Source organism: Entelurus aequoreus, linkage group LG02 (assembly GCF_033978785.1).
Source record: "Entelurus aequoreus isolate RoL-2023_Sb linkage group LG02, RoL_Eaeq_v1.1, whole genome shotgun sequence".
Lineage (NCBI taxonomy): Eukaryota > Metazoa > Chordata > Actinopteri > Syngnathiformes > Syngnathidae > Entelurus > Entelurus aequoreus.
Genome location: NC_084732.1, coordinates 51,454,651 through 51,477,721, shown reverse-complemented (window position 1 = coordinate 51,477,721; position 23,071 = coordinate 51,454,651). Strand labels below are relative to the sequence as shown.

Genomic DNA, 23,071 nt, shown 5'->3' with positions numbered 1-23,071 from the left:
TCAATTTCAGTTTGGAGGAGACATATCTTGGTTATTGGTCTTTCCAGTATGTTGTTTTTAGTCTTTTCCTTGTCTTTGCCTTTTCCTTCTTTGTCTTTTCCTTTGTCTACTTCATCCTCTTCTACCACCACTTCTTCTTCTTCTTCTTCCACCACTACTTCTTCAATTTGACAGGATCATTTTCAACACTACTCACAGCAGTTTGAACTTCTTTTCTTTTCCTAGTCAGTTGCAAGGGTGTGGTCTTTACTTTTAAAAGCCAGGCTATTGCAATCTTCAGTCTCATCCAGGATGAGAAGTAGTGGATGAAATAGTTAGTTGGGTTCAACTGACTTTTGACAATGGCATTTACTGTGATGCCAGGTTTGATCTCTGGATCATCAACAGAGATTTTGGATTCAACTTGCAAGATTGGCCATTCTTGGCTTGCTTTCCAGAGAAAATCTGGTCCTCTTATCCAATTTTTGTAGCCTAGGAAGCGATCTGCTGTCAGCCCTCTTGATGCTGCATCTGCAGGGTTTTCCTTTGTGCACACGTATCTCCATTGTGATATGTCGGTAGCATCCCTTACAAAAGAGACTCTGTTTGCTACAAATGTTTTAAAGCGTTTGGTTTCGTTGCTTATGTATTTAAGCACGGTTGTGCTATCCGTCCAGAAAAATGATTTCTCCAGTTTTAACTGTAGATCCTTTCGCAGCATTGTGTCAACTTTGACAGCGAGGACAGCTGCAGCCAGCTCCATTTTGGGAATTGTCATTTGTTTTAATGGTGCCACTCTTGATTTTCTTATGATGAATGCAACATGCACTTCTTTGTTTTTGTTTTCCAGTCTTAGATATGAGATGGTTCCGTAGCCACTCTCACTGGCATCCGAAAAGTGATGCAGCTGTGAGTGTGTGATTTGACCAAAGTGTGTAGGCTTCATGCACCGGTCAACTTTAAACTTCATTTTGCTGAGATCTGCTAGCCATCCTGTCCACTGTTGAGAGAAAACGTGTGGTATGGTTTCATCCCATTCAAGCTTTTCCTTGCAGAGCTCCTGCATAATCATTTTGGTTGGCAGAGTAAATGGTCCTAGAAATCCTAAAGGGTCGTATACAGAGCTGACCACAGACAAAATGCCACGTCTAGTGTGTGGTCTTTCTGGTACAACAACTGTGAACTTGAACACATCAGTTTCCACACACCAGTAGTCCTAGGGCTCTTTCCATTGGTAGATTGTCCTTGTCCAAATCCAACTCCTTGATTTCTTTAGCCCTGTGCTCTTGTGGAATAGATGTTAATACAGCACGGCTGTTGCTGATCCATTTGGACAGAGTAAACCCACCCATTTGGCAGAGAGCAGTCAGATCTTTTACTAATTGTACTGCTTCTTGTTCTGTGGGAATGGAACGTAAACAGTCATCTACATAAAAGTTATGGCGTACTGTGTCTGTCACCTCAGGTGGAAAATGAGCTTGATGGAACATGGCTTTAATGTCTGCCATCAAGGCAACCGGTTCTTGTCTGAATCTGATGAGGACTCCGATAAGTGAGTTGGTAAGATCAGGACCCTGAAGTAGTTCACAGTTCAGTGATGTTCCTTTAAAGACTGCACCACAGTCAAAAACAACTCTTAATGTTCCTTTTTTTGAGTGGTGCACACCATGATGTGGAATATACCAGAGTCTTCCATCTTTTCTATTCAGCTGGTCTGCTGGTACCAATTCAGCATAGCCACTGTCAATCATATCTGTGAGGAAAGATGTATATTCTTTATGGAACTTTTCATTTTTGTTGAACTTGCGTTTCAGGCTCTGGATGCGTTGCTCTGCAATACAACGGTTGTTCGGCATGATGGGATCTTCTTCTTTAAAAGGTAAGTTTAAACAGTAATGTTCATCTTTAATCTTTGCAGAGTGACTCACAATATCAACAAACTTTTCCTCTTCTCTTGACATTTCCTCTGTTTCCTTACTGGATCTTTCACTGAAATCTTGGTTGTACTGTTTGACTAATAACTCCTCCAGGTTTAGAATAGATATTCTATTGACATCAGCAACAGGGCAGCCATTATGCCTGCTGGTGTCATCTCCTTTTAAAGGACCATAAATGACCCATCCCAATAGGGTCCTCACTGCGTATGGCCCATCCTCCTGGCTATTGACCACCTCCCAGGGTTCCAGTACCTTAGAGGCATTAGTGCCAATGAGGAGGTCAATGTCAGAGTCAATTTCAGGTAATGTGATATGATTTAGATATGGCCAGTGTTTCAAATCCTGCTGTTTTGGAATATTGTGTGGTGAAACTGGCATGGTTTTGTGTGTAAATACATCAGGCAATTGAATAAAGTCATTCGTATTTATCCCGGCTATTTCCAGTCCAGTGATGTGGTAGCTGGTTTCGGGTTTCACTTGATTCATGGTTTTGAGAAGGATGTTTGTTCTTTGTCCTGTAATGTTCAGTCTTTGCATCAGTTTTTCTGTGCAGAATGTGGAGGTGCTTCCATGATCCAAAAATGCATATGTTTGTAACGCTGTGTCTCCCTTGTTGCTTTTAACTTGTACAGGTACAATGGAGTAGATGGAGGGGTGGTCCCCGGCCCCAATATGGCCACAAGTATGCTTGGGAGGTGGGACAACAGCATTGGTTCCAATTGATTTGGTTTGTGTTTGTTCTGTCTGTTCAATGTGGAGTATTTGTGGATGTTGTTGTTTACAGATTTCACATAATAGACGATTTCTGCAGTCTTGACTTAAATGTCCTATTTTCAGACAGCCAAAACAGACTCCTTTTTCCTTTAAGAAATCTATTTTTTCTTTGTGCTTCTTCCCCTTGAATTGTGGACAGCACTCCAGTGTGTGACCACTCTTCTTACAGAACAGACAACTGTGAGATTTGACAATCACATTCCTTTTTCCTTCATTTGACTCCACAGTTTCTATGGGTATTAATGTTGTTGCAAAGTTGCTTCTTGGACTTGACTTTACTCTTGGCGTAGGGACGGTTGAGGGTTTGACAGTTGATTGCTTATGGTCCTGAATGTTCCCAAACAGTGGATCAAGAGAGTATTTTGACTTGTTTTTCAATAAAGTTCACAAGGTCTGGGAAAATGGCACGATGGCCTTGCTTCTCCTGTAGGTCAAAGGCCTTGTTCCTCCACTGCTCTCTGAGCTTGTATGGAAGCTTTAGGATGATGGTCCTCATATTAGAAACAACATTCATTTCTTCCATATAGGCCAGATTTTCCATTGCATTGGAACAACTTCTGAGGAATAGAGAGAATGCTCTCAATCCTTTTATATCCTCCAATTTAATTGTTCCCCAGGAAAAAGCCTTTTCCATATATGCTGTTGCAATATGATATTCATTACCAAAATGTTCCTTGAGTAGCTGTCTTGCCTTCTGGTAGCCCTGGGACTGAGGCATATGTTGGCAACTTTGAACCAGCTCTTTTGGATGCCCTCTAGTATATTGTTCCAAATAATGCAAACAGTCATAGGTGTCACACTTTTTCTCCACTCCATATTCAAATGCCCTTATAAAGGTTTCATACTGAAATGGATCTCCATCAAACACAGGTACGTCTCTTGATGGTAAAGAGGAATGGACATTCTGCTTAACCAATAAGGCATTAAAATCATGTTGTGCTTTTAGTAAATCTAGAATGTGATCTTGTTTGATGGCATTTGTGACAGGGGATGTAGAGTGAACTGTATGACCTTTAACATCCTCTTTTTTCATTTGTACAGTTGATTTTGACAGATTGTCAGTTTGCATTAAAGAGAGAGCAGCCTGTCTTGGAGTCATGTAATGAGCTTCGGTATATTTTTCATATATGAATTGTTTTGGCTTCCCGACCTTTGTGTCAGATAGGGGCATTGTTTTCTTTGGAGCAGCAGCTCCCTTGTGGGATTCAGAGCTCATTCTTGACACTCTTGATCCTTCCCTAGATCCCATGGTTGCAAAAACTTGCTCCCTTGCATTAGCTGCTGCCAGCTTGGTTTCCATTTCCAACTTTTCCTTTTCCATACTGAGTTGTTCTTGTTGTTTTGTGAATTGTTCCTGTTGTTTTGCGAATTGTTCCTGTTGAATTATTTGTTGTGATTCAATCTGATGTTTTTTCTCCAATGCAGCAGCCTCTGCCATGAGAGCAGCCTTTTCGGCCTGGGCTCGAATGCGAGCAGATGAGGTAGAAGAGGTTGTTGATGTTATGGAACTGCGTGTGATTGAGACATTCGATGCACTGTCCTGGGCTCCAATATCAGAAAGTGTAACACATAAATGTTCATCATGGGCAAGTGGGACATGCATTTCATCTTGGACTTGCATTTCAACTGAGCCAAGTGTTTCAGAGACATGCAATTGGGACTCCTCTTCCACAGGGGAAGTGTCATGTGTGGTTAGCTTTTTCACTTCTGATAACCATTCATGCACAAGTTTTATGAAACCTTCGAGTATCTTAATCTTTTCTTGAAACCAGTCATTTTTTCTATCAAGTTTCTCTTCAGGCAATGGTAAGGCAATCAATGAGGAATGATTTTCCCTTGCCTCTCCACACAAATGAATCAATTCATCCAAGTAACCCCTTACAGCATTTGCATTTTCATTTGAATGCATGAGTTGTTTCATTGTGTCCCTTATTTTAGCAGCTTTTTTAACACATGCTCCTATTGCTTTATGATAATTGTCAACTTTCATTTCCAAGCTTTTGGCAGTATACGTTATGGCTCTTTTTCCCTTTCCAAAATATTGTACATTTTCCTTTTCAGGATCCACATTTTTGCCACCTTGTGGCTGTACATCATCTTTGCCACCAGACATAATTGGCCAAGTCCCTTGTGCTGCTTTCAGCTCCACACAACTCACCCTATAGAGCTGGCAGGTGTTTCCAATCACCCTGGCTGATGAGCAGCAGCGTGGCCGTGGCACAGTTTGTCCTCTTGCGGCTTTCTGATGTCCTTCGGTGTTCTTCTTGATGTCCTTTTCACTCGAAGAGCACCATTCTTACTTGAATGTAATGGCAATCTTCACCTTCAAATGTTCCAATTTATTGTCATTACTCAACAGGTTTGAGGGAGTGATCCTACGCAGTAGCAAACATTGTATATGAAGTGAGGTCCAGTCGGAAATCCAGTTTATGCATATTTATTAACGAATTTGCAGGGTGAATGAAACATACCAGGGATTATTGCAGTGATATTGTGTTATATGTTCTCCTGCCTGTTGCTGTTGTCTGCTGTGGTTTGCTGTTGTCTGCTGCTGGTAAGAACTGTTTGTGCTCCCACACCTGAGTCCTTCCTCGTTTGGCTCACCTACATATGCCTTCCCCCCTGCACTGCTCAACCAAAAAGCCCGCCACCTAGTGACAAAATAAAGTAATGCCAACACAAAAATAAAGATGCCTTAAATGGCTCCTACACTCATTGTTATTTAGGTTCCCCCTTCACTGCTGGTACATTATTTAGTACAGTGGTTCTCTACCTTTTTTCACTAAGTACCACCTCAGAAAAAAAATGACCAACATTAAAATACAGTAGTGTAGTAGCCTAAGCATTCATTAAAAACAAGGCAGTATATTCATTATTTTTGGCCATTGTAACATTACACACAATTTGAACAGTAACACCGTGTTTGTATATAGGAAAATGAACTCAAACTCATACAAAACACTAATCAAGTGCTTTTTTCTGGCGTACCACTAGATGGAGCCCATGTATCACTAGTGGTACACGTACCACAGTTAGAGAATCACTGATTTAGTGTATGTTGTAGAGATGCGCGGTTTGCGGACACACCCGCGGTGTCCGCGGGTAATCCGCGGGTCGGGCGGATGAATGACGAAAAAAATAGATTTTAAATAGATTCGGGCGGATGGCGGTTGAACCAATTCGGAAATATATATACATAGTAAATGTATAAAGAGAATCCTATGTGTCCCAGCAACAAGTGCCGCAAGTGAGCGCTCCTTCAGCGCAGCAGGGCGCATTTTAGAGGCCAGGCGCTCTCGCCTGCATGAATCCTGGCACTGTAGATGCCATTTTATTCCTGCATAGTGCTAAAAAAAAAAAGTAAGTAGACATACGGTTGGATATGTTAAACGAATTAGTCTACGTTACCTAGGCTATACCAAATCATGTCTAACCTATATTCAGCTGAATAATTGTGATCAGGGGCGCCGAAAAGGGGGGGTAAAGGAAACGAATTCTAGGGGCCCATGATGGAAGGGGGCCCAGAGAGGCCCCTAATCAATCAATCAATCAATGTTTATTTATATAGCCCTAAATCACAAGTGTCTCAAAGGGCTGTGATGATGAAATTATAATGTTGCCGCTGTGTTGGGGGCCCTGTAAAGATTCTTTTCATGGGGCCCAAAATCCCTAGCGGCGCCCCTGATTGTGATGGTTACGTGTTGTTTGGGCACACTACAATGTAAAGGAATTTAGGCAATTGCGTTGTTTATTGTGTTTTTTTTTCTATTGGAGATATACTACTGTGTGTTAATTATTTGGCCTCGCTTTCAAGTGAAGCGCATCTCCGATTGGCTACAATGTAAGGCTATTTAGCCTGCTTTGTTTGTCGCGACCGTCTATTTTCATTATAATTCAATTATTATTATTTATTTAATTTATTTTTGTTTAAATAGGGATGACATACATATGTTATTAGTTTGTGTGCGTGATTGACAGCCTAAGGCTTATGAGACACTTTTTTAATTTATTTTTTTATTTCAACTTAAAAACGTATGAGCCTATGCCTATGCCTACAACATAGGCTATGTGTTTATCTTTATTTTCCTGCCTGTCGTTGACAATGGAGATTGTCTGATATTTTGTCATGGCTGCAGATCAATCAATAAAGGTTCATCTTTGTCGCAAAATTGTTCACTGTTTCACTGTGCACCCTGCCCTCGTCCCTATTTGAGCATTATAACGTTAACAAGTTAATATTCATTGAAATAAATTCAGAACATTTTTTTTTACCTAACGAAAATATAGGCCTAGTCTTTCTAAAACATTTTTTTAACTTCTTAAAAGCATCGTTCTGCTTGCTGCAACTGCGCACACCAAGTGTGAGGAACGCGCTCCTGGCAACAATAGTCAACACTTTCTTAATGGAAATGACAATAATATTATAATAATGATAAATACCGCCCGAGTGGCGGGCGGTTGTGGTTTTGATAAAATGTTGGTTTGGGTGGATGGCGGGTGGATGACGACTTTCGTGATGCGGTTGCGGATGAAATAATTGCCTATCCGCGCATCTCTAGTATGTTGCCTTCTAGTTTCCTGCTACACCTATTGCATTTCTTCTGCCTGGTTCCTAATTACCTTAAACATGAATTGCCCCTGAGGGATTAATAAAGTTGTTTGAATTGAAACAACCTCCTTCCTGCCTGGAAGCGCCTTCTCTGCATCCTGGGATCACAACAGCAGCCGACGTGCGGCATTGTCACACCAGTTACTCTCTGATGCCACGAGGAAAATAACCTTTCAGAGGCCACAGACTAACTTTTATTCAGTCAACCAACACAGGTTTGGTTTGGCTCATTTATTAGCATGGACGCAACAAGTGACGCGCTCGTTTTCGCACTACTTTGACCACGATGTGACGTCAACGAACAAAATGTATTTGTATATTATCTTTGAAATAAAATAAACACCCTTAATTCCAAAGTTGATGAAATTTGATGTCATTCCGAAACTGTTTTTAAAAAACGAGAGTCTATTTGCTTCAAATAGCAAATAAAACAATACACATTCCACTGGCATATGTTGTCCTTTCCCAGCGTCATCACATTCTCAGATTTTTTTACCAGAATGTTACCCAATTTTTCGAGGCAGAACATGTGCTGTGCATATAAATGGTAAATGGGTTATACTTTTATAGCGCTTTTCTACCTTCAAGGTACTCAAAGCGCTTTGACACTATTTCCACATTCACCCATTCACACACACATTCACACACTGATGGCAGGAGCTGCCATGCAAGGCCCTAACCACGACCCATCAGGAGCAAGGGTGAAGTGTCTTGCTCAAGGACACAACGGACGTGACGAGGTTGGTAGAAGGTGGGGATCGAACCAAGAACCCTCTGGTTGATGGCACGGCCACTCTCCCAACTGTGCCACGCCTCCTTTTGCGTGAAGAAGTGAATGTAAAATGTCAATGAATGAATGACCGGGTGTTTCATATGAAATTTTACCGCAAAACTACAGTATTTCTGGTCGCTTTGTGCTCCATCAATATAACGCAGATTTTTCGTCATGGCAAAGGCAAAAAGGTAGTGAGTTGAAATCCCATTTGAAGATGATGAAGCCAGGTATATACATTTATGTTTTATTATTGTTCCATCCTTCCATTTTCTATCACTTGTCTACCGCTTGTCCCTCTCTGGGTCGGGGAGGGGGTTCCCAGCTGCACTCAGGTACACCATGGACAAGTCACCACTTCAGCGCAGGGTCAACACAGATAAACAACACTTACACACTAGGGCCAATTAAGTGCCATTCAACCTATCCCCAGGTGCATGTCTTTGGAGGTGGTAGGAAGCCGCAGTACCCGGAAAAAACCCACCTAGTTACGGGGAGCGAACAAGCAAACTCCACACAGAAAGAGCCTGAGCCTGGGTATCGAACCCAAGACCTTTTTGCTGTGAAGCATGAGTGCTAACCACTGCGACACCGTGCTGCACATTGTTGATCTATCTATCCATTTTCTACAGCTTGTCTCCGTCGGGGTCGTGGAGGGTGCTGGAGCCTATCTCAGCTGCATTCGGGCGGAAGGCGGGTACACCCTGGACAAGTCGCCACCTCATCACAGGGTCAACACAGATAGACAGACAACATTCACACTCACATTCACACACTATGGCCAGAGCTAACCAGCAAACTCCACACAGAAAGAGCCTTAGCCCGGGAATCGAACCCAGGACCTTCTTGATGTGAAGCATGAGCGCTAACCACTGTGACACCGTGCTGCCCATTGTAAAGATGTCAAAATGGTTACTTTGCACAAAAAAAAGTATTTAATTATTTATGTCCCCTGAATTAATTATAGGACAAAACATGCATCAAATTAAATTCATGTTTGATTAGGGCTCCAATTTAGCCTGGAACAGCCCTGATTACACCTTCACGAAAAAAAATCCTCTTCTGGTTGACTCGGCAACACTATTCTCCTCTTAACGTTAGTCTGTCAGTTCGCGCCTTCATCCAGGATACGCGCTTTGGACTGAGCCACCTTTAAATGGGGGAGTTTCCTGTCAAATCCGACATTCACCTCCGTTAGCTCTGTACACATGTGTTGCTGTGTACTTACTACTTGTACTGAGTAGAGCTGGGAGCCTGTTTGTTAGATTGAGCACTGCTGCCACCTAGCTGCAGGTGTATGTATTGTCCTAACATGAATACTAGAGTGTAGACACAAATAATGAAAATCTCCCCTGCTGCTCGCTCCCCCACAAGAAGTGGAGACTGAGTTTCACTCAAAGACAAAGCAGGGAAAACACTCACAAGTGGACTGACAGGCTCATGAAAGGGCACGCTCAGCTGGTTACTGAGGATCAGGAGGGTTAGCCGCTCACATTTCTGCAAAAAGTAGACAAAAAAACAAAAAGCCTCGTTAGAAACAAAACCTTATGGAAAGTGAGCATGATGAGTGACTTACTCTCTGATCACACAGAGACAAGCAAGGAACTGGTGTGTGCTCCCCAGATGTTCTTCTGGTCTCACAGTCATATTCACACTCTGCCTGCACAACGTCTCTGCAAAGGCTGCACAGCCAGTCACCTCTGAACATAACAAATGAACACATGCTTAGAAGTTCAGGGTTTGATCAGTTACAATAAGACTCAGTTACTTACGTAGGGAACCGAATCAGAGGTGGGATGTGACATGACAGATGATAAACTTTTGGACAACGATCGCAGCAGAGAAGCTCCCCGCCAATCAGACACACCGCACAGAAGTCCTCGCTCTCATTTTCTGTGTTTTCCTCTTCGATTTCTTCTGCCCGCCTCGGCAAAACGGGGTTCGCAATCAGAAGTGGCCTCTGACCAGGTCCAATGGGGGACTCCTCTAAATCAGAGCGTAGAGGTTGTGGATCATCAGTTGTCTGTTCATGCTCTGAATCTATGTCAATCTCAGACTCCACGGAGTCCTGAGAGTCCAGAATCTGATCGGACACAATGTCTGAATCTGTTTCTGCCGGGAACATGGGGTCAAATTCTGGTTGGGCATCTGACTCTGTATCTGCGGCACCTGACTCTGCATCAACATCCTGTCCTTCTTGTTCATCGTCTAATCCAGCTCCCAAAGCTGTTTCTGGGTCTACACCACATTCGAGGCTTGACTCAGAATCCCCCATAACACCAGTTCCTTCGGCACGTTTCAGAACTGGATTCTCCTTCTCTGCACCATCCAATTCAGCCTCAAATGAAAACTCGGGTGACGTGTCCGAGTCGAGTTGCGAGTCGGCTTGAAAGACTTCTTCTGAGACTGACCTGGGATCGGAGTCCGAGTCATGATCAAGTGGAGAGTGACTGTGCTGAGGGTCAGCAGGTGTCAGCATGGATGCTTTAGGAGAGCTGGCTCTTGCGCAATGATCCCACTCACTGTCAGCTGTGAGCAACTGGTGTTTGTTTCCATGCAGTGATGATGCAACTGAGTGGGTCTTAGTGGGCTCAGGGCCTCTAGACATCCCCTTAAAGAAAAAGAACAATGTTACCCTGAATACAATCAATCAGGTCTACTTCAGACTTTTGGATCAAAAAGGGAATTTGAAAAAAACTCCATATGTTACATTAAACTAGGCTTGTGCAATATATCCGATATAAAGAATACTATCGTCACATTGTGATAATGCATATTAATGAGAAATTGTAGCTGTGTCTCGCAAATTTGACAACGACAAGTGAACTACCTGGTCTCAGCTCACTGTAGCATTCTCGCTAGCGGCGGATGTCCCTCCTCAGTGCAAAGCCGTTTCTAATTTAGCAATTCTTGCCTCTATGGCGGAAAATACTTTTTTTACAGGTGTCATTATTACTGAAGGACGAGGAATAGCTACACATGCTACACTACACACTGTAGGAGGATACAATAAGCCATGCTAACCGCTTGAATGTAAACAAAAGCAGATACAAATATTGACAGTAACAATACCAAGTATAGTATCGCGATATAGTCGATACAGTGGTTAAATCTTTTGTCATTTTGTTATTGATTACATCCCTGGACAGAGGGAACCCAACTGAATAAAATCAGGGCGAATGGTGGGAAATCATTCAGATAAGTGATATTGTTACACCGCCCTCCTGTGTTTTTATTTGATTAGAACTAAAAATGTTATCATTCTATAATCTTGAAAAAATCAAGTTTCAGTGTCACCATTGGTATGATCAATACTGCCCCTCTAGCTACTTGGTATTGTATCCATCCCCAAATTTGTAGTATCGCCCAAAACTGTGAATGTGAAGTATCCAAACAACAGAAGAATAAGTGCTTAGTTCATTTCAACAGAACTGTAGATAAAACGATGTAATGTAGTAGAATTTCTGACCTTTTGACCTATATTTCTTGTCTTTTAAGAATGTCCGCTCATTTTCAATCCTCTTGTATTTTGTGCCATTGAATGGACCAGTTGTGGGACAAAAGTGAATATTAAGTCGTGCCAACCTGTCTACAGAATGTGTTGACTGTCTAAAGGATTCGAGTTGTTATGGAACAGATAGGGAAAGCAAACAAGACATTTGACGCACTCGATAAGGAACGATGACGCACAACAGACATATAAAAAATGGCAGAAGACCGGAACTCGGAAGTGATTTTGGCTTGTGTGTGTCTTGTTTGCTCCGGAGTAACTTGTGGTTTGTCTGCACGGCCAACTCAATTCAACCTGCACTTCTGATAATGGGTAAATAAATTTGTTGTACTAAACTACTTTTGTTGCCTGCTTAAGCTTCGGACAATCCACTACAGTAACAACAGAAAGTAACCAAATAATAACAATAAATTATCAAGTAGGTTATTAATAGTTTTGAAAAAGTGGTACAACCGGAAATGTCGCAACATACATTAGCATCCGAATTACAAGCCTTTGTAAACCGTAGTAAAATAGTTGTATTATCATTTGCTTACCGTATTTTTCGGATTATAAATCGCAGTTTTTTTCACAGTTTGTCCGGGGGTGCGACATACTCTATACTCCGGAGCGACTTATATGTGAAATTATTAACACATTACCGTAAAATATCAAATAATATTATTTATCTCATTCGCGTAAGAGACGAAGCAAATGTCAGCAATCGTCACACACACACACACGTCAACCAATAAGAATTTGGCGAGGGCAGGTCATGGCAGAAGTGCATTGTGGGTCATGGGATGCTAACTGCTACTATGTCCGTAGCTATTAAAATGGATCATTTCAACATTGGCGGTAACTTATAAAAACTGAGAAGGGCTGAACAAAAATGGCACCGAAAAGGAAATCATATACTGCAGATTACAAGCTGGACGTAGTGAAATATGCAGCAGAAAACGGCGATCGAGCAGCAGAAAGAAAGGAAGCGGCGCATACCAGGAGCGACAACGAGGAAGAAGATTTCATCGGATTTAGCAATCAGGAGTGACAGATTGTTTGGTAAACATATAACATGTTCTATATGTTATAGCTATTTGAATGACTCTTACCATGATATATTACGTTAACATACCAGGCACGTTCTCAGTTGGTTATTTATGCGTCATATAACGTACACTTATTCAGCCTGTCGTTCACTATTCTTTATTTATTTTAAATTGCCTTTCAAATGTCTATTCTTGGTGTTGGATTTTATCAAATAAATTTCCCACAAAAATGCGATTTATACTCGAGTGTGACGTACATATGTTTTTTTCCTTCTTTATTATGCATTTTCGACCGGTGCGACGTATACTCCGGAGCGACTTATAATCCGAAAAATACGGTACTGAATAATATATTGTGATGTATATCATTATCACAGGAGGCTGCAATATACAGTGGAACGTCGATTTACAAATTTAATTGGTTCTTGAACGGGGTTTGTAAATCAAAAAGTTAGTATATTGACGCAAATGTCCCCATAAGAAACAATATAAACATGAATAATCGGTTCCAGCCTCAACAAAAGTCCCTATTTTAATGAAGGTGTATACACTTTGAACACAATATAAAGTGCTGTGCAGTACTGTATATCAAACAAACATAATAAGGAGGTGAAGGATCAACTTTCTATTAAATAAAAAAGTCAAAATGACAACAAGCTGATTTATGCTCTGCTCTGCCAACACGCACACACACACACACACACACACAAGTCACTATGGTGCCCTCGCAAACAAAAATCACAAAAATCCTTTAACAACCATATTGCTACAATAATAAACATTTAAAAAGGTAAAATCCACCCACATTAACATCGGCAGAAGAGGAGAACCAGCAGACAGAGGGACAAGGAACGGGGCGGAGACATAGGGGGAAACGTTTCTGTGTGTTTGTGTCCTGGAAGAGCTGAGACCGAGGTGGAACAAGAAGAGAGATAATGTCTTCTCCCCCGCTCTGATATAAGTCTGCTCTGGCAAAAGACCAATCTCATTACAATTAAAACTTGATGTGGTTACTTACTGTGTTGTGCTGTGGTCATGCTTGTGAGCGCCATGAATGTACTCCTCGCAAATAGTCTTTTTTTTTTAACGCCACAGCGATTTGCCCCTTCTTTCCACGCTGGTCTGGAAGTGTTTGGCACTCTAATTGAGTTATCAAAATGGACAAAACTTGTCAAAAGCAAATTAAGTGAAGCCCTGATTTTTTGCCTGCAGACACCTGAATGAAGTGTTCACACACAGGCATATTTGGCTTGATCTAAAAAATTGCAAATCTAAAAGTTTGCAAATAAAGGGGTTTGTTTGTAAATCGAGGTTCCATTGTATATTGTGATCTAAATGTTAAAGTATATCGCCCATCCATACATTTAATGTATTTTTTTCTTGGCTTCTCCCATCAACAATCACCACAGCAAGTTTCCACAGTAATTCACATGATTTTTGAGGCCAGAACTCCTTCCTGATGCAAACCAACCATTTATCTAGGCTTGGAAATGTAGCTTACCACCACCGAAGTGTGAATGTGGAGTGAATGAATGATGGGTTCTCACTTCTCTGTGAGTGCTCCGAGTATCTAGTTGATAGAAAAGCACTGTATAAATCTAATCCATTATTATTATTATTTTTAGATCCTAGTGGCTGGGTGTTGCCCGGAACTAAACCCAAAATGTATTTTGTACAACAAGCTGTACTTAAGATAAAATATTTGCCTCTGAGAATATTTAGTTTTTTCCTGAAGTACTCGACATACCTTCTGTGTTACATGCAACAAAGTTTCATTCTTCTCCGTCGTGCTTGCAGGCAAAGGGTCGCTCTGCCGTCGTCCATGTGGAGGAAGTTGAGAGATAAGAACTTTCAGGCGCTCAAGGCACACTACTGGAACTCTGGATCTTCCAAAGTCTTGTTCAGCATCTTTGCAGCTTCAGAGGAACAACAAATGATACAACTTAAATAACTAAAAAAAACACCACTGCATACAGTACACACCTGTTGTGACCATTTCTTGAAACGCTGCATTTTTCCTTGGCATCATAACAAGCCTCAGCATTTACGTAAGAAGGCTCTAAGAAAGAGATAAGTAACTATTAACAATGCATCTTATATATGGGTGGAAGTGATGGCATAAGGAAGTCACCTGGCTCAGTTTTATAGGACAGTAATGGAAACCGGCGGCTTCTGGTGACGACGATGTCAGCTGAGTTTTCCTTGACTATGCAAAGCACACCATCTGAAGCTCTTCTCTGCTTGGGGTCTGCACTGGGATACTAAACACAAAACAATCACCATTACAAAGCACGTTGAAAGACTTCCCGGGACACTTATCTGTTTTTGTGTGCTTGCCAGTCACATAAGCTCAATAGAATCTAATCATTCTCCAGAGAAATCATGCGTGATGAGAGTCATCTGACCGTCTACTCTTACCTTCCTTGTTAGCATATTTGCAGCTTCAGATACTGTTGGCCTTTCACAATAAGAGCCACCGGGTGAGGCTGCTAGCTCTGCAGGGATGCTCTGGGAACGTTGTTTCCCACCAGCACACACTGAACTCGGGCTGAGCCTGCACCGCTGTACTTCAGAGCTACACTTGTTGGCTGTCGCAGACACCTCCAGGGATGTGGATCTCTGTACGGATCATAAACATGCATAACTGAGCAGTGTTTCAAGCTGCGCCGCATGCACGGATGCACCTGTTCATGCAGTGAACAGCAGACGGGCAGCATGCGTACACATCGTGAACAAAAACATCAATCACAGCCTATTGTAGTGAATTCAAAGTAAGTGGTTCTTCAAAGACAAAGGTGCATATTTTACTGTTGCTGATGCAATGACAGCATCAATTATCGCATGAAAATGACCCATTCAGAGAGAAGCGTGCTCCTCTTATTAAACACTGATGCGAGCAAAAAAGGGATTTTTTTGTGTGTTTTGTTATTGTTGCTATTGGAGCCCCATACTGTTGTAAAAGTATAATTTACTTTCAAGCCAAGTATTTTTTCAATTCTGGCAAAAAATTGGTTATTAAGCAACCAGTGTTGTCAACTTTTAACTGGTATTTCATTGTTATATACAATATCTAACATAGTTAATTACAATAAAATATGGCTTTATTTTTACCTGTGTATTATTGTAGTATTTTAGTCTAGTTTTTAAATGTATGCATTAATTTAGTCACTGTATAAATTATAGGTTTTGAGCATGCATTCTATAACATGCACATCATAGGTGTGTATTGTGGTGTGGTCTGAAATAATTTTAATGTGGGTGTTTTGCAATTTATGCATTGTATTTTTGGGCATATCATGAATTTTAGGACTCTTTGAACATACACTTTATGCTATACTTTCCAGCATATGTATTTTATAAATGAACAGTTCTATAGATCTCCTTTTGAATAACGGGGGATTGTGAGAGATGTGTAGATGTGTTAATGCTCACGTGTGATGTGATATTTGTAAATGTTGTTGTTTTGTATTGCATTGTTTTCTATGTGAGTAGATGTTGTTTTATAAATCATAATTGTATAGTTTTTAGGAGTTGTGTCATTTCTTTTCTCCCATGTATAGTTTGTATTTTAGTTAGTGGTGTCATATTAGGGACTACAAATGGAAATTAGCTGATAGCTGCAGTAAATCTGGTGCACCCATCGATTCCCTGTGAATAATGTAAGGTACACACCGTCCACAAACTAGTAAAGAAACATGGTTAAAAGCATCATGTCTTGAAATAAACCTTGTCTTGATACACACACCGCACACTACTCAAGATTAATGTTAGCATTGACGCTAGTACTAATGCAATCAACATTTTAAATAAATAATAAATACTGCGCACATACGATTGCACCATGCATAGATAAATAATAAAACAAAAACACCCTCTTAACACCCACATTCTGGTGGCTTCTACAGTGTTTCACGCCATCATCTGCTGGGGCGGGGCAGCGCGGTCAGGTTTTAAAAATATATTTTTCTTTATTGTATTTATTAGGGCTGTCAAAATGCTCATTTACCTTCACCGCGGATAATCACGTAAATAGCAGCATGGGTTGTTAAACGGTTAATGATCAGGTTAATGTATACATTGGAGCAAAGATGAGTGAGGATACTGACTGTTGTGCTCACTGGCAAATTTTACTTAAATACACCATGGTGGTACTTAAGATAAAACAGTTTTAAGCAAATGAATGACGTGCATTTAATTACAACATTTAAAAATATTACTGTATGACATTCTGATAATACATTTGTATTTGTGTCCAAATCTTGGGCTCCTCTTTTTAAGCTCATTTAAATTATGCAAGTAAGTAATAACCTGCGAATCATCATGATTAATTAAAATTTAAAAGTGTGATTAATCTGATTTAGAAAAATCCTCATTTGACAGCACTAGTTGTATTATTTAAAACATTGCCTGTAAGTCTGAAAACACTTCCACTCTTTTTTTTTTACACATCCATATTGAGGTCAGGCCGACAGAGTGTCATGAGATTAAAACACTTACTTGAGCCGTGCCTCTTCAGGAGACATATGAAAGATTATGAATGTGCAACAGAATAGACTCTAATCCTTCTTTTGGAAAATTATGTGGAATGTAGGAATACAGCTCAGGCTACTAACAGAGCTAAAATTATGTTCTACTATTCCCTTAGCGGCTCATTAATGGCAAGTTAAGTACATAAATGATTACGCTCAAGTGGTTTTATATCATATTCACAAGCTGTGACACACAGAAACAATGCATGTCTGTGATCCAGCATCACTTGAATTTTTAGGGGGCAATTATGTTTTTTTCTGTCAGTAAAAAGGCACGGTGTTCTCGCCTAGATTCTGAGATGCTTTGCAGTGAAATGTGAAACTGTTTTCCCATCATCCTTTCTTCATAAAAGCAGAACCTCGTTTGTGTTCTACCATCTGCTTTCAGGCAAGCTGTCAACTATGGGAAGTGATCATTCTGACAATAAACTAAAGAGTGTATTTATAGTTTCAGGCCTCTGCAAATGTTTATTAAAATGGAATCATCTTGCGCCTTACTGCATTATGTCAGCCAAATAAATAAGTCAACATCAATATTTCTTATTTAAGTTAGGTTTAGCCTGGTTGTTGCCTAAATCAGTGGTCCCCAACCACCGGGCCGCGGACCGGTACCAATTGGTACCGGGCCGCGCAAGAAATGTAAACATTTTTTTTGTTGTTTTTTTAAAATTAAATCAACATAAAAAACACAATATATACATATTGTGTATGTGTATGTCAATATAGATCAATACAGTCTGCAGGGATACAGTCCGTAAGCACACATGATTGTATTTCTTTATGGAAAAAAAAAAAAAAAATCCCCCCACCCCCGGTCCGTGGGACAAATTTTCAAGCGTTGACCGGTCCGCAGCTACAAAAAGGTTGGGGACCACTGGCCTAAATAACATTTTCTTTGCATTATTGCCAGTGTAGGAAATTTGCTTGAATTAGTAAATCAATGTGATAATATGCTGAAGGCCAGATTTTTCTTTCTTTCTTTCTTTAGTTTATTTCGAACATGAACACACTTACATCTTATTACATCACACAATTTCATATCATTTCATTTTACATCATGCCCGAAAAGGAGTAGGAAGAAGCAAACCTTATTTAATCCTACCCCTTTCCCACTTCAAAGCGTTTACAATGATATAGAATCATTTACTGACCTTTTTATATAATAAAATAACATCTATGAATTAGTATATACAACAGTTTTATGATATGTAATTAATTAATTCAGTCATTATTAACATACTGAGATGAAGAATGTCTTATTTTTAATAAGGTTAGAAGTATTTCTCATAATTCTTCTTCTTTGTACTTTGTAAGCACTATTATTTTGAACAACCTCTTAAACTGGATCATATCAGTACAATTTTTAACTTCTTTACTTCCATTCCATAATTTGATTCCACATACTGATATGCTAAAAGTTTTAAGTGTTGTAAGTGCATATAAATGTTTTAAATTATTTTTTCCTCTAAGGTTATATTTCTCCTCTTTAGTTGAGAAGAATTGTTGTACATTCTTTGGTAGCAGATTATAGATTGCTTTGTACATCATTTTAGCTGTTTGCAATTTTACCAAATCAACAAACTTTAATATTTTTGACTTAATAAATAAAGGGTTTGTATGTTCTCTATATCCAACATTATGTATTATTCTAACTGATCTTTTTTGTAACACGGTTAGCGAATGTAGCGCACATTTGTAGTTATTTCCCCATATTTCTGCACAATAACTCAGATATGGTAACACTAGCGAGCAATAGAGAATATGAAGTGATTTTTGGCCCAGGACGTGTTTTGTTTTATTCATTATTGAAATGTTTTTTGCCACCTTATGTTGTATGTTTTGTATATGAGATTTCCAGTTCATTTGATCATCTATTAATACTCCCAAAAATCTGGTTTCTTTTACCCTTTCGATGTCTACTCCGTCTATTTGTATTCGTGTACGATGCTCTTTTCTACTATTACCAAATAGCATTATTTTAGTTTTACTGAGATTCAAAGATAGTCTGTTTTTGTCAAACCATCTTTTTAATTTATTCATTTCTTCTGTTATTATTTGTATTATCTTCTGTGTGTTCTCTCCTGAACAAAAAGCAGTTGTATCGTCTGCAAATAAAACTAACTTTAAGTCCTTTGTAACTTTACAAATTTGACTGGCAACGCCCACATTTAAGGCCTGCTCAACTAAAAGTGCACATTTGGATTAAGTGACAGACTTAAGTTGAAGAGAAGAATGGTATGCAGCCAGTATTGGTGCAGTTGCGCACCATTTTTCATTTAAGCACATGGGAGAAGAGGGCCCATAATGATTATTGTAATTCATTCAACTGAATTCCCAGTAGAGATCACTGTCTTTCACCTGGCTTGTTTGACCACGTAGTGCAGGGCTGGTCCTCTTCTGCTCTTTCCTCTGTTCTGCTTCTGGACCATCCTGAAAGTTCTGTTGTTGTTGGACAGGACTCGGCAGGCTTCTGTCGGACTGCGACTCCTCATGTTCAGCTACTTGTCCACGACTCTCGTCCACTCTGCATTGCTCCTTCCAGCTCTCCTCAGCTGTGGCGTCTTGATCAACGGCTGTATCGTCCAGAACCTCCTGCAGAGTTGCACTGCTTGACAATTTGCGTGGACAAGTGTCGTGCATCTGGCTCTGGCGTGGCCTCTGGTGGTCTGCACTGAGATGACCATGGCCGACTGGAACAGTTCCTCTGTGGTGATGGTGATAGACATGAGATTCAGGCAGAGACTCGGACTGGGATGCACTTGCTTGTGGTGAACGACCACAATTAATCTGGATGGGTCCCATGACAGGGGCGGGTGAAGGGCATTGTGAAGATGTTTGCAAGGCAGAGGAGTTGTTTGGGTCCCACAAACTCTGCAACTGCTGACTCTGTACCCGAGAGGCAGGTACAATGGCAGGTGGAACATAGCTTGAGTTGTAGAGTGAATCCCCCAGCTGGCTCTTGTCCAGATCTAACTGAGAAGTGATGCCATGCAGGCAACACACCTGGGGCTCGCAGCACAACTGGTACCCGCAGGCGGACTCTCTTCCTCTATGGCACACGGGCGGCAGAGCCAAGCAGGTGATAGGCTGGGGCCTGAGAACGGTGGCACAACTCAAGCCCTGAGGGTAGGGACAGCTTCCACCCTCTACAGTCAGCTGGCCTGCACAGTTAGAGTATGAGAGTACGACATAAATATTAGCATCCACATTAATGCTACACAGGTATTTAAGGTTCTTACTCCAGAATTTAAAAAAAAGACCAGTCACACCAACTCAATGGCGTTAGACCACAAGACAAACTAGTGCAGGGGTGCCCAAAGTGGGGCCCACAGGCCAAATTTGGCCCGCAAAGTCATTTTGTTTTGCCTGCTAAATGGTGGCTTCCCAATACATAAACATGTTCATACTGACCTCTTTCAAGCTCATACCATTATGGATAGCATGTCCGCATGGCTAACTATTTGGCGTCAATAGAATGTGACAATCTCCACTACCTTAAATCATATGGAGCTAAACTCCTCACTCATGGTGCTGCTGTATGCTTAAAATCGATATATTTGGCCACTGGTCTATTGGCACATTTTCACTTTGGCCCTTGGAAGGGAAAGGTTTTGGCACCCCTAAACTTGTAGTGCATGCCCAAGCAACATACATACCCCTTAATTAAAAAGCCATGTTGGCTAAACTGGCCATTTCTGGAAAAAAACACCAAGGTAAGTAAAGTAACATATTGACCCGAATAAAACCTTTTTTTTTCTTTGAAAAAAAAAAATTATCTCATATCCGGGACTAAAAGAGTGTCATCAAACTGTTGAGCAGCTAAGAAGAATATCATATTTTTCTTTAATTACAATCAGTTGTTATTATACTAATTATTGAAAAAAAAGGAAAAAAAATTCCAAAACGGGCCTGAGTGCACCTGGGTTAGGCTCCAGCCTCCTCTTAACCCAGAAAGGACAAGTGGTACAAAATGTATGGATGGATGGATGGGTCTTAAAAGGGGTCATTTTATATCAATGTCGATTTATATATGGGTCAATATAGTACATTCACTCAAAAGTAAATACCATGTTGATTTGATTTTATGTGTAACTAAAACAGCCTTTTTGTGAACCAAGGACAAACCGCAAATAAAATGATGTTATAAAACATCTTATTCTCTTATTGGTGAGTGAACATTCAATACAATCATCATAGGTACACATTCCTGTATAATTGATTTCACCTAATGAAGACATCTGCTTCGTCCAGTAGCTTGCATCCCAGTTGAACTTGATTTTGACCGGACTCCAAGTGTCAGACTGCAGTGACGAGTCAAGCAACTGTTGGATTTGCATAGAAATCTAAAAGACCAATAAATAGTGACATTGGAAGACAGATAAGTCTTTCGTGAGCTGGTTTGTAGTTAACGTATAGTCTTTAGAAATCTAACACTTAAAGAGGACCCATGATGAATTTATTTTTTTCTGATTTATAAATGATACAATGTTGGATGCTCGTGTTAAACAATGTCAAAGCATTAAATCATAAGGTTCATGCATTTTCCCATGAGCTTGCATATGGTTTTAGATGCCTCTGTTTGCAGGGTTATCAAGCTCTCAGCTAGAGAGGGAGGAGCTCCAAAAACACAATATTTTAATTTAATCTTGGCATGTGCGTAATAACACAGACATGCGGTGATATAAATGCAGCTAAAAGCAGCTGTGTTTTATGCACTCATTGAATCGAATCTGAGGATGCGCAGGTACACCTAATGTTAAGCCAGGTGATTTGATATAATGTTTATGAAGTTTATTTCTGACGGTATCTAAAAAAAAATAGCAGTGACGACTTTAAACAGTGTACATTTTCAAAAGATAAAATATGATACTTTTGGAGAGGGTGGGATGTGGTTTCAGTTACAATCTGGGAACGACTCCACAATCAAACATCATGCAGACAGACTACGAAAAAGGTTATAAAAGTGACTGTGGAGCAAAATAGACACCAAAGCATATCCAATACATATTATGTAGACTGCAAGGATGTGTTTTAAATGTAAATTCCAATCATCATAGGTCCACTTTAAGAAACGTCATACTAACTTCATATAAAGTATATCAAATATGAGAAGGTACAATTATTTTCTGACTTTTTACAATTGTAACCAAAAAATGTGTTCTGTACTGAAATAACAGTGAATAATTGGGTAAAGTGTGTGTGTTTGTATCTGTAAAGGGAACTACAGCACAAACAGATGCAGTGTCTTATGGTGTGTGTATCCATCATGTGCAGATACTATCAAATATGTCTGTAAAGCTCAAAGAATGTAAACTATTTTAACTGTGCATGTTTTTCAGACTTCTTCCCCCTCCCAGTGAACATATATTTATTATTTTGTTGTCGTACCATTCTACTGCTGAAGAGCACAGGGCCCTGACAATGGTGAGTTGTAGCCCAATTTATGAACTTCTGCACATGGTCCAGCTGGCCACACGTCTCTATCGCCCCCTGCAGCTGGTCCTCCAGACACTGCTGAAAGTCCTCAGAGATTTTCTGCAGTGAAACAACATGTATCCAGTCTCATGTGACTATGACACCCTGGGAGACACTCTCTGGCTCCTCCTCTCCTATATTTTGCAAAATGTTTAAACTGCTCTGACAGATCATTATGGCCTCTCATTTGTTTGCTCCCAGGACTTATTACGCATTACTGATTCTTTGAATTTACATTCACTGGCTAGCTGAAAGATAAAAAGGAAAGAAAGAGGAAAAGTAATTACCTCCAGTTGCTCTATTAATAGGTTAGCTCGTTTGTTAAGCTCATTCATCATAATCATCTTTGCCATTTTAATCTGGTTTTCAGCTTTCCTGTGTGCAATCTTGACTCCATGAACCCTACAAAAAGACAAAAAAAGCAAAGTAAATCTCATCTGACAGGCAAAAAAGGCGA

General features: G+C 40.3%; 1 protein-coding gene across 5 annotated transcripts in view; it reads right to left on the bottom strand.

Moving 5' to 3' along the window:
- The window catches only part of trim66 (tripartite motif containing 66), a 79,908-nt gene that overhangs the window by 4,315 nt on the left and 52,522 nt on the right, over positions 1-23,071 (bottom strand). For 4 of the 5 annotated variants that reach the window (XM_062028860.1, XM_062028855.1, XM_062028847.1 and 1 more), the window contains 11 exons: positions 22,902-23,016; positions 22,528-22,674; positions 21,365-21,482; positions 19,498-20,300; positions 15,029-15,229; positions 14,742-14,871; positions 14,594-14,669; positions 14,358-14,526; positions 9,844-10,682; positions 9,648-9,771; positions 9,494-9,568 (listed from right to left, as the gene is read on the bottom strand). In XM_062028860.1, the coding sequence (XP_061884844.1) occupies positions 9,494-9,568; positions 9,648-9,771; positions 9,844-10,682; positions 14,358-14,526; positions 14,594-14,669; positions 14,742-14,871; positions 15,029-15,229; positions 19,498-20,300; positions 21,365-21,482; positions 22,528-22,674; positions 22,902-23,016 (2,797 nt within the window). The remainder of the gene's footprint in view (positions 1-9,493; positions 9,569-9,647; positions 9,772-9,843; positions 10,683-14,357; positions 14,527-14,593; positions 14,670-14,741; positions 14,872-15,028; positions 15,230-19,497; positions 20,301-21,364; positions 21,483-22,527; positions 22,675-22,901; positions 23,017-23,071) is intronic. The other variant, XM_062028867.1, reaches the window with a different exon arrangement.